The following is a 12,214-nucleotide window of genomic DNA, read 5'->3' on the forward strand; positions in this document are numbered from 1 at the left end:
GTGCCAAGTTCTGGGTTCCATCTCCGCCTTGCAAGACAAACACAGGAAACAAAATTATAGACCAGGGGTTGTAAATGTTGTTGTTGATCATGTTGGGACAAAGAGTTAGATCAGTGGGAAGATAGAGAAAAGGGAAGAGATTGGAAAGATTTAGATGAGCACAAGAGGAAACAGCAGTTCTCAGATAAGAGTTTAAATATGGCGAATACGTATCTGTTGGGTGTGTCAAACAAATGCGTGGAAACTCACCCATAAAAGTCAAAATAGCAAAAAGGAACAAGTTTAGGAGTGTCCACACAAGGATGTTCGGGAAGCGGTGACATTAGTTTATCACTGTGGTGCTCAAGCGGTGTCAGGGATTAAAAAAATGTACAAAGGAGATAAAGGAAGACACATGCAATGCTGAAAAGAGACGGGACAGACAGACACAGCGAAAAGGTTGAGGACGTAATGAATATACATGGAGGCATATGCCTGAGAGAGCCATATAGGGCTGAGCGAGAGAACAGCAAGAATTCTGCTGTTCAATTCAAAACTGGGCTCCTGAGATAGCTAAATATCTCCTGAGCCCAAGCACCAGCACAGGAGATTAAAAAACAAAAGAGCTGCAGGCAGACCCATGTGGAGAAGGCTTGGGACCCTCAGATCAAGCTTAATCTAAATCTGTGCACCTGAGGTCCATAAATAAAAGAATAAATATTGAAATAAAAGAGTGATGGAAAGGATGAATGAGCACACATGACTGAATTAGAAATGGAAATGACAGAGAGAGGCCAGGAAGGAAGGCCCATGGGACTTCTGTTCATCTTATTCTGGGCACCTGAGGTCCCTTCATGAGAAGACACAGGGAGAAGAGGGGAAGGGAGAAGGCGTGAGGGAAAATGAAAGAGAGGGGAGGAGAGAGTAGCAAAGAGAGGAAGCGATCCGTGGGTGCCTCGGAAGAGGAACGTCCACGAGGATTAATAAGGAGACACTCATTCATCCTGAAGATCGATGAGGTAATCCAGACCCAGGTTCTTCCAGGGAGGGAGAACAGAGAGAATTAAAAAAAAAAAAAACGCAAAAAAAAAAAAGGAGAGAAAGATAATAAAACAAGCAACATGATAAATGGGTAATTAAGAGAGGCTGTCTGGACAGAAATGGTAATGAGATTCCATGCATAGTCCTTAAATAGATAAATACATTATACCTTTCAAAGAATGCGTGAAAAATCGAAGAACACCGTGGCCCCCAAACAAGGCTGCACCTTCCATTGCGAGAATAAAATACAAGCAGTGGAGGGTCATAAATAACAGTAAATACTTAAATATAAAAGGTGACCAGACAGAGGGAGAAGATTGCAAGCCCAGATACAAGAGGGAGGCGATGTTTAGTTTGCATGTGTAATACAATTATGTTCACAGGAAATTAATAGATTAAAAAAAAAAAAACCAAACTAAGACAGAGGAAAGACAAGGAAGGGAAGCAAGATCTGAGAGATGGGCTGAGTTCAGCATGCCTTTTTCTATTCTGCACACCGGGCTTATAAAAGTGAGATTGTCGGGGCAGGAAGATGGGGCGGTGGGCAGATGGATAGAAAAGGAACGAAATCTACATAGGGGGAGTAGAAGAGGGATTTGCAAAGTGAGGGCTCTAAGATCTGAGGTTATGGCTCATTTAAAGCTGAGCTGTTTGTTGTCCCCAAAGGAATCAAATCTTCATGCTTTTGTGAAGGGAGACAAGAAGGCAACAATGTAGCAGGAAAAGAGTCAAAGGGGAGCCAGGGAGAGAGAGAGGGAGGGGCTTGCATGTGCCATACACTGACTGGGATTAGAAAGAGATAGCTCTCGGCCCCACCACAAGCTGCTTCCACACAGCCTAACTGACTCGGAGCAGCTAGCTGAGGAAGACCCTAGTCTTAGATCACCATTGTCATTTCCTGTTTGTGGTGCCATTTCACTGTCTGTCACATATTCAGTCCATTGACACATCCCTGCATAGTGCCCATTCCGTAGGCATAGATAGGAGGGAAGGGTTCAGGCCTGGGGCTCTGTAGCTAGATGGTTGCGTGAATAAGGGACGCTATGCCCAGTGGGTACCTTGACTCCTCCCTGGGAAAGGATCTCTTCTAATCCTGATATGACTTAGCCTTTGGCTTAGGCAGCCAAAAGACAGGAGGAGGTCAGAAGTTAGGAGGTTTTGCCTGCTGCATACCATCTTGAGTGTGACTTAACACCCAGGGTCTGCTGCAGACAAAGCAAGTGTGACCTGTGAGCCCAGAGGACCAAGAGCCCCAGGTGAAGCAAGTATCTTTGTTCATGGTGCTCTCTGAGATCAAGGCTGTCTCAGCTCAGAGTTCTAGGCAAGTGTACCTCGGCACAGGCTTTCACACATGATCCTGGGTCCCAGACCCTAGACATACATGCCACCCCTGGAGCCCGTTTCAAGGCCCATCTTCTAGAATGTTTAAACATGTATTCTGTAACCAGTAAAATGCGCGTTTGTACTGTGTATTGAAACTGTCTTCTTACTGGCCCCCACGGGCTGCTGGGGGAGACCTGGAGAGTTGTTTATTCTAGTGTCCCCACCTGGGACTGACTCTCTGCTTCTGTCCAGTTTTCTTTCTCTGTTGCTGACTAGATCTATAGAGTTGTGTGTTGTATGCTTGTGTCTGACTATTAAAAAAAAAAAAGAGTCACAGCCCTCCTTGACTTCTCAATTCCTATTGGGGGCATTAAAAACCAAACCAAATCAAAATAAAACAAACCAAACAAAACAACAGATTCTTGTCAAGTGCCCAAGCAGGGGGACAATAGCTTGGCTGGATCCAGGGAGCATGTGCAGACCCGAGAACAGGGTGGACAGATGGGTTATATGGCAAGGGGTGAGAGTTGAGTACAGGCTTAGTAGAAAGACAGAGAGATGGCACAGAAGGTTGGTGTGGGTGGGGCTGCTGCTACCTGAGTTGCCAAGGGTCTGAGACACCAGCAAGGAGGAGGGACCCCTGGAAGAAGCGTTCTGAAATGACTGAAGAAGGAAGATGGGCACTTCCTCCGCTTCTAGCTTCGAGGTTTTTAGTGTAGGCACTGGATAGATGGCAACAGCCGCCGATCGTGGAAGACACAGACTACCTAACCTTCTGTGCCCCCAGCACCACGTGTCTGGGCCACGTGAGCAACGCCACGTGGGCCTGACGTGGAGCTGGGGCCGCAGGGGTCTGATGACATCTTGTTTCAGAATCTGGGGCTCCAGGCTTTGCCTCGGCGTTTATCATCCTTGGGACATCTGCTGACCTGGTTCCGGAAGATGGTCCACACAAGTCTGAGTGAGGGGGCGGGTGGAGATGCTGGGAAGAAAAGTGCCAGCGGGGTCTTTGCATGGGGCTCTTATGCAGCTGTTTAGAGAGGCAAGGTGACAAGATGGCAGACGTGGGATGGGGTCAGAAGGAGAATGCTGGGGCTACATGTGGGTTACTGGTGTGAAGACAGCGACGTGGGGCAGCATGGGGTGGGTCTCTAGGTGGGCCTTGTCTCAACATTCATGCTAGGAGATTGGAGGGGGTGCTATGGGTTACCGATTACCTTGGGTTGCCTTGGGTCAGTGAGACCTTGGAGGGCAGGAGGGCTTGGGTAGGTGACTTTGCCATGTCACCTTGGGAATAAAAAAGGATAGATCCAGCTTTAGGAGTCTTTGACTCCTAATCAGATCTGGAATAATAAGTGTCTCTAGTTCTGGGGTTCTGAGAGACATGTTAGGATCACCTAGGATATGTGTGGGGAGGGCGGTCTGCATGTGCTCCCAAGATGGGGTCCCAGCACTTCTGCCTGCTCAGGGCTATCTTAGACGTATTTGTTTTTTCTTTCAATATTATAAAAGAAGGCAAATTTTGTCTCTTGATTGACACTCATATGCAAAACACAACTTCCTTACTCTGATAATACTGAGACCTACAGCTCTCCTCGGCTCCCCCTGCAATGTTCAGCCCATCTTAGGGGCAGGTGGGGCCAAAAGCCCTAGTGTTTTCTGAGGTGAAGTTGTTAATGTAAAGATATGTAACTCAGCAGGGGGAAACACGCCCCTCAACCTCATGTGCTCCATCTTTCTTTCTGCCTTCCAAATTCTTATGAGCAGTTATTTTTTTTTTCATTTTAACGAGCATCCTTTTTTTTTTTAAAGCTCCATTGGTGTTATTCACTTTTCTGTTGTTGTTTTCTGTCTGTTGCAATGAGCGTCTTGTTCTCCATGTTTTCTTTGCTCCATGGTCTTTCTCACCTGCTTGGGTACCACTGAATGGCTATGACATGATCTACCCATCTGACTCTTGCTGGTGCAAGATCATCTCTCTCTCTCTTTTTTCTTTTTTAACATTCCCAATGACATCCCAACTAATGGCTTTGCACAACCAGCTTCCCCCACATCTTTAGCTCTCCCCCACATCTAGCTCTTGCCATGGGCCCTTTCTTTTCATTTAGCTTCCTTCTGCTAGACTGTGAGCCCACTCAGGGCAAGGAGCTCTGGATTTCTTGTAGGATGTCTATGAGTGTTGACTGAGCGTGTCTGGAAGGGTGGACAGGTATGAGCGACGGAGTGATTGAGAGACTGGCAGGCAGACGAGAGGATGGGTGAATGGATTAGTGAGTAGATGGCTGAGTGAATGAGCGAGTGAGTGGATGGATTCTCTGTGACTGAGCTTCTTGGATGAAAGGTTAGGGGTGTTTGAATGGCTGTTGGTTGATTGAAGAACGAGTACAGTGTTTTATCTTGTCTGATGTATTAGCATTTAAGGTGATGTACTAGTATTTAAGGTATCTGCTGGCTCCCCGCCCCACCTCTTAAAAAATGCTTTCGTGTGTGTAAAACGTGTTCTAACTGCTAATGAAGGCTGAATACTTTTCACCCATGTTTGTTAACAATTTGTATCTTATCTTCTGTGAACTGTTTGTCCAAGTCCAGTGGATCATGGCTTTTTAGGGAACTTGGTTGAGGATGTCCTTAGACTAGTCAAGGCCCTTTCACAGTTACCTCAGAAGTGAGATGGGAGACCCAGCTGACGTCTAGGTAGCTTGGCATTAGAATTTACTTACCCGGCGAAATAGGGAATGGTGATATCTTTGCACCAGCAGGTAGAGAACATTTTTAAGCTTGCGTCTGGGTTAACCATGCCTTTTTAGTTTATGAACTCTGACCTGTCCTCTGTACCTCTTGTGGTGTGGCCACCCTCCATCTTGTCTTCCTGAGTGATGGACTATTCATCTGTCTCTCCCCTCTCCTCAGAGTGTAGACAATGGAGACAGTTCTTACAGGAACTGGCTTCTTAGTGTTCTATCAACTGTCTTCACACATTCCTTAGCTCTGGCCTGCCACTGTACCTCAGTGGCAGTTGTCGACTTTTAGGGAATGAATGGGGAATTCAGTTCTCGACTGATGTGACCCCCTCAGGTTTAGTCTTAGGAGCAAGGCCATTCTCTGGTCTCTGCTCTTTCCCTCCCAACCTCCTCACAGGGCAGCTACTACCATCTGGGTAGGGAGTGTAGTCCAGGAGAGCCTATCCTGCCTTCCAGAACACCCTCCCAACCCTCTACTATAGCACTTAGCGTGTTTGCCTGTGTTCAGCCCTCTCACTCCATGCTTATCTGGACATCAAAGCTTGGGAAGCCAGTGGTGCCTTCAACATGACTTTAATTCATCCACCCATCCATCCAGCTATCCATCTAGTCATCTGTCAGTCTCTCTGTCCATCCACCCATCCACCCACCCACCCATCCATCCATCCATCTATCCATCCATCCATCCATCCATCCATCCATGCATACACGGATTGGGCCTCCATCACTTGACCTGGTGCTTTGGGCCTTTCTCCCTCTCCTGAAAGCAAACCCCTTCACCTTGGGCAAGCTGTGTGACACCATGGGCTGTGGTCATGAAGCAAGGTCCCCTTTCATAGCCTCCACCTCCCAGGTCACGGCTCTGAGCACGTCCCAGCTGGACCCATCAACATAGCTTTTTCTCCATAAGGCTTCCCACACCTCACATCTCTCTACTGTAATCCAGGAGGGTCAGGTTTCCAGAGTTCCCTGGAGCCAGCCCCTCCCACCATAAGCAGAGCTGCCTCCCCAGGCTTTACCCTGCCTGGTGCATGGTCCCTGTCATGAGCTTCCGCCATCAGCCTTGCAGCTTCCTCCACCAGATGGCAGTGGTTGTAACTCATGTGCCCATTCTTTTACACCTTCATTCATTCTCTTATAGTCAGCAAGCATTTTTAAAAAAATTAGCTAGTGCTATACTAGAGCCGGCTCACAAGAACTCATTGCACTACTGCCCTTTGAAAGAAAAGATGGGGACATTTGTAAAGAAGCTGTGTTTGTGTGGCCAATAAGAGGATTCCCTGATTTCAATTCAAACTTCGGGTCTGAGTTCTATTGCAAGCTTGATTGCTCACTCCAATTTTGTTCCTCACAAAACTAGGTTGATTAGTAATCAGCAAACTGTGTTCCCTGGGTGCTCAGAAATCATAGCCCATATCCTTAAGAGGCCCAAATGGGGAGTGGACTAAGCATTAAGCAGCTGCCTCTGGCTGCGAGCAGGCTTTCAAGGCTGCGAGACACCCTGTTCTTCCTACAAGGATGATCTGAGAGTCATTCTGGCCACTTTGGAGCTCAGCTAATGCTTGCCTCCTTTTTAGAGAAAATTACAGGAGATGGTTGCTTGTACAGGTGACAGGGATCATGTCCCAGTGTCCTTTCTGAGTAATCCATTCGCAGACCCAGGCGAGAAAGACACATGGCACCTTGCAAACCCCGAGCTCAGCCCTCTGTATTTGAGGGGGTCCCAGGCTAGGTGAGGCCTCCCTCCAGCTTTCTGCTGTGAAGGGGAAGAGGCACAGGTCTCTCCTGAGTTCTCCTCCTACTGGAAGTAGTAGGATTGGCAAGGCCAGGTCCTGGATCTGGACAAATTGTGTGATCGATCTTATCTGAGTGCTTGAGTCTGTCTTTTGTGGTAGGGACCATGGCACCCACCTCTCAGGATGTTGTGAGGATTGGTATAACTGGACACTTCTGATTGTAACTCTAGAAGGTAGTGTATGTGTCCCTGGGGGTGTGCCAGAGCATTGGGAACCCTAGCCCTGGGGTGGGGCAGCCTTGCTCAGGTATAATGGGGAATAGTTTATGTTTGTTAAAGCTGTGTATTTTCATATAAAGTAGGGCCTTTCGCACCTTGGGTTGGGGGGCTATTTTAGGTAGTACCTCTGCCCTCTACCCCTCCTTGGACACATCCACACCTACCTCTAGGAGAGGTTGGGGATGCCTTTAGCTTTCTGACTGAAGACCAAGCCCCTGACTCAGACCTGTGTAAGGCACCTAGTTATATCCCTTCCCAAAAGGCTCTTCCCAGGGGAGTACTTAGCATGGTCTGGCAGCAATTCCCCTTTCCCAATATCCTCCCTCCCACTGACAGCATCAGGCCAAACTGCCTCAGATCTGGTGCCTACCACAGTGCCTGACCAGGGGTAGGGTTTCAGTTACCTTCTGTTGTATTTGTGTAGATAGATGGAGAGCTAACAATTGTAACAAGTCCCAGGGACAGATGCCTTTGGTCTCATACAGTGGTCATACAGTGATGGAGAATGTATCTGAACCCATATCAAACCATTTTGCTGTATTTCTCTCTTCCCTAAGCTGTTAACCAGCCACTGTTGTAGTGGGCTTCTGTACAGTGCCTTGTGATCTTTCATGCCAAGTAAAGGAACTCTTGCTTTCCGCTGAGAGTCTTGTTTCTTTTAGGACTCACCCAGATGTGATCTGGCAGGGCCATTCAACTGTTCCTCTGTCCCTCTGACCCATAGTCTTCTCTCTCAGGTGTGTGTGTCACTGGCAAGCCTACCTCACAGGGTTGTTGTGAGGGCCAAGGGCTGATTCTCTGTAACAGTGTGACGTACGTGCTGGCTGTCACCAGGGATGGTGCCACGATGGGGTTGGCTCGAAACCACAACCTATGCCTTTCTTTATTAGTGGTCACCGAATAAAGAGTCTCACTGTGGACACTGAGGTTGTATGTCCAGTGGTTGATGTGGTACGTAGTGCTGGCTATGAACGGATAGCTGTGTGGTGCAAGATAGATGCTTATGTGGTTCACGCATGTTAGCTTTCACATTCCTCCATGATTCCCTGACCCTCCCTGTCTTCCCATCTTAGTGGCTGATGCTGCTGGTTATGTGAGGGCCAAAGCTGGCTGGGCCAATGTGCTCTGGGGTATTATAAAGGGTGGTGTCAGCTGAGAGATGCTTTTTCAAGCTTTGTGTTTCTGTGTATGTGATGTGTGTCCATCTATGCCCCCTGGGCCAGTGCCAAGAACCAAAGGTCAATACAGGGGCTTCCAAATAATGGCATCTTTGAATTCTTTCTTATGCCTCTCTCCACTTTTAGCTGGTAGGCCTAGATGATCTTTCTCTTTCCCTGCCAGGAGATGAGGAAAATTAGCTTTTCCTATACCCAACTCTGCTTTGGACTGAGATTAGGTCTTTTCTGCTGTCCTCAGCATGGTCCCCATTCTGTGGATGGATAGACTGAGAGCCAGATAGAGTAGTCACATTCCTGTGTGCATAGCTCTTTCCATCCCACCAAACAAAACTTCAGCAAGCCAAGTTTCTTAGGCTCACCCCTGCCTGACCCTGGCATGCACTCACAATGGTCTCCATTCCAGTTTATGTCCCACTGTCCACCTAGTAGTTTCCTGGCAGGGTAAGGCATAAAGGGAGGAATAAGGAGGCTGTCTCCTTCCAGTTCTCCCAGTTCCAAGGTGTCTTGGTCAGTGTCTGGCTGGCATCCTCGTTTCCTACGAGGGTCTTTCCATGACATCAACTCCCATCCCCATTCCTCCCATCCCCATGTCCCAGTCCTGTGGATCTGGGAGAGTAACCTTCTTACTTTCCCATTCTCCCTCCATGCCCACTCCACAGAAGCCCCGCCCACCCCACAGAAGCCCCACCCCTCTCAGTTTCCTGTGTTGCCTCTGGTTTTCAAAGCCCTGGTGTCTCAGTCCTAGATGCCCTTAAGCCCTTGGTGTTGTCACTGTGCCCTCAGGTTCAGGAGCCTCCGTAGTCATGTCTTTGCCTTATCACACCCCATTACCAAAATCCTGCTTCTGCCTCCCTCAGGCTGTGTTCAGGGCCTGCTGTGTGGCTGCTTGTCTTTGACAGCTTATTGAAAGGTTTGCTTTTGTGCTCTGGGGTCTCGTGGCAGGCATATGTGGATAGGACCCTTTGCTCATGTAATTTTGACTCTGTCTAGGTGCCTGGTTTCGGATGGGCCTTTGGCCTCTTGCAGGCTAGGTTTATGGGTGACTGTTAGGTAGCTTGTGTCCCTTGGAAGTAACAAAAGGGAAGCCAAGGGCCTGGCAAATAGGGATCTCTTCAATTTTGGCTAAGCTGTGATTAAACTGCAAGCTCTTGACATGTTCCCACTCAGTGTCGCCCTGCCTCTTGTATTAGTGGGTGCCTAATACTTGCTCCATGAAGGGAAGGTTAAGTTGATGTGGATGCGTGAATGAATGACTTTGTGGTCTTTCTGGAAGGGAGGGGTCTCCCCCACAAAGTCTACAGAAACCCTGAGGATTTTTCCCTAGTAGAGACCTAGTTAGCTACAGGAGGGCCCTTCCTGGTAGAAACATAGTTTTGGAGATATTTATGTCTAGAATAAAACTTTCTGAGGGCTAAAATGTCCTCATTGATATTTTGGCCTGGATGATCCTGAAAAGGAGTTGTTTAGTATTTCCCAGATTCTAAGGAGGACTTGGCTGTGCCCATATGATTTCTGAGGTCCCCCCTCTATTTCACCCAACAGACTTTGTCCCCACCACTGGTGACAATCAGCATTGACTTATAAGTTACTTTTGAAGTTTGGGGTACAGCCTTGAGCACCCGGCAGACTGGGGATAGAGGAGATTGGACCCCAGACCTTGTTTTCTTATTTTCTATAGAGTGTTCCATGGGCACATGGGTGGGGGAGGGGTTCCAAGGTCTTGCCCATTTGGGCATCAGACCTGTTTTTGTTTTTGTTTATTTCTTTGTTTTCTTCCAACTGAACCTTGAACAGCTTACCTGAACCACCCCTAGCCTCAGTTTCTCTTCCCGCACCAAAGGGTGTCACTGATGACTGCCTATCATATGGTAGCTCATGAGAATCAAGGTCTGGGTTTTGGTCCATCCTAGCCCCTTGCTGATGGTGTGGCCTTGGCTGTCAGCCATATCCTAGAAATAGTTAAACAAACCTGGTTTGATTGGGGGACTCAGTGAGATTTTTTTGTGTGTGAAAATGAGTGTTTTGTTGCTTGGTATGCAGGTGCTCATGTCTGCTGAACCATACTGGCTGTTGTGGAGGTGGCCATGGGCCCTGGGTACAGGTGTACCCTGGTTTCTGAAACTTCAGGTCCATGTGGGACTTAGCCAGAATGGAGGGCAGGAGGGTAGCACCTACCCGGCTCTGGAGGGACAGAGATAGAGGGAAGAGGTTTGCTTTTAAATGTTAAGATTTAACAGTTTTGTTGGGGAGACATTGAGGTGCGAGGTATAAGCCTAGGGAGAATATTTAGAAGACCCTTTCAGGAGGGCTAGGCCAAAGTCTTCAGAAAACCACCAAGGTTTAATAGACTGAGAATTGGCTATAGAGTTCTTGGGGATGGTGTGAGAAATATGCAAAATTCTAGAATAGATTAGAATAGCAGGAGCTGGTGGGTAGGTGTTGCCCCACCCCCATGGCTGCCCAGAAGTTTGAGCCTTCTATGTAGCTCGGGCTTTTTAAGCACAGGGATGGGTTGTTCCCTCTAGTCCCTACCCTGCCTGGTGCATGAGAACTCTTATAAGCCTCCGGGATGGGGAGCAGATGGTCTTCATCTGCAGCTGTGTCTCTCTCAGCTTCCACAGCCACGGGGACGTCTTGCACATTTCCTGTGGGACATGCTGGACCCAAGACTCTGGACCCTGGCCTCCCCTTGAGTAGAGAGACCCATCTACTGACTGATGAACTGTGCTGACCCGAGGGTCAGGCATGTGGCCTTGATCCCTGTCCATGGACCCTGAGACTTGACTTGGGGGAGGCTGTTGTGTCTTCACTGTTGAGTCCACATCTGTGAAATGGGCTCAGGTTCCTACCTCACAGGGCTGTTGTGAGGCAGCTGTGGTGTGCTTAGAAGCATGGGGCCTGGTGGCTCATGGTGCTTTCAATAAATGTTTCTTGTCTTAACTAAAGCAGTAATGGGTGTGCTACTAATACAGGGGGTGGGTGGGTGTCTTGCTGGGGCTTCCTTTTGTAGTGTAGTGGGGCAGAGGAGTTGCCTCAAATCCCGTAAAGTCACCTTTGTGCTACCCTGTGTGTGCTTAAGAGATGATGGACTGGGGTCTGATGAAGGGCCTGTGCGGGTGGGTTTAGAAGAACCCTCTTCTCGCGCGTGCTCAAGATGTCCGTTTCCTTCTGGAAATGAATCTACGCAAGAGCTGTGGGAGGTCTGGCTTTGGAGCCTGAGGGGCTCACAGCTCCGGTCCTTGGAGCTCCAGAGAAAATGTTGCTCCGGGGCTGAGTTCTGTGCACCCCCCTTGCCCTCCACATTCCCCGGGGGCTACGCCAGGGCCCTAGCTGAGAAGTCATCATGACCCAGATGAGTTGGTCCCAGTTGGACTTGGGGCCAACACAGCTTCTACAAAAGTGGTTCCTGAGTGGGTCTGAGTGACTGCTCAGACACTCATGATGCCCGGCATCAGGTATGCTGGTTGAGCTTGGGGAGGTGAGCCCTACCCTCATGACTTCTGAGGGGGTTTGGGGGGATAGTCAGGCTGCCTGAGCAGCTGAGAGGAGGGAGTTGGGAGCAAGGGGGAAGGGGAAATAGAGCTGAGTTTTGGTAGATCCTGGCTCTTCTAGAGAAGGTGACATGAACATCATCCCAGCAAAGAAGAAGATGATAACCATCACAGCTGCCACTTGGCTACCACGACCACAGTTGCTACACAACGACCAGCATCTACTAAGATCACTTCTGCCTTTGCTGCTGCCACCATTACCCCTACCTTCCCTTCTCTCCCTCCTCCCTCTCCCCTCTTTTCATCTGTTTTCTTCCTCTCCTTCCTCTTTCAGCTTCTCTTCTTCCTCTGCCTGTTCCCTATACATCTTTTTCTTTTGATTCTTCGTCTTCCCCTTTCTTCTCTCCCCTCTTTTTTTTCTCCTCTTCTCTCTCTCCCCCTTTTTGT

The 12,214-nt window shown here is 48.6% G+C and overlaps 1 protein-coding gene across 1 annotated transcript in view; it reads left to right on the forward strand.

Annotated features, from left to right (window-relative positions):
• LOC114618723 overlaps positions 1-11,221 on the forward strand; it is a 28,122-nt gene extending 16,901 nt beyond the window's left edge. The window contains exon 6 of the mRNA XM_028764517.1: positions 10,889-11,221. Within this exon, the coding sequence (XP_028620350.1) occupies positions 10,889-11,007 (119 nt within the window). The 3' untranslated portion in view covers positions 11,008-11,221. The remainder of the gene's footprint in view (positions 1-10,888) is intronic.
• Positions 11,222-12,214: the final 993 nt, after the last annotated feature.

This window comes from Grammomys surdaster, unplaced genomic scaffold (genome assembly GCF_004785775.1).
Source record: "Grammomys surdaster isolate TR1022 unplaced genomic scaffold, NIH_TR_1.0 144, whole genome shotgun sequence".
Taxonomy (NCBI): Eukaryota; Metazoa; Chordata; class Mammalia; order Rodentia; family Muridae; genus Grammomys; species Grammomys surdaster.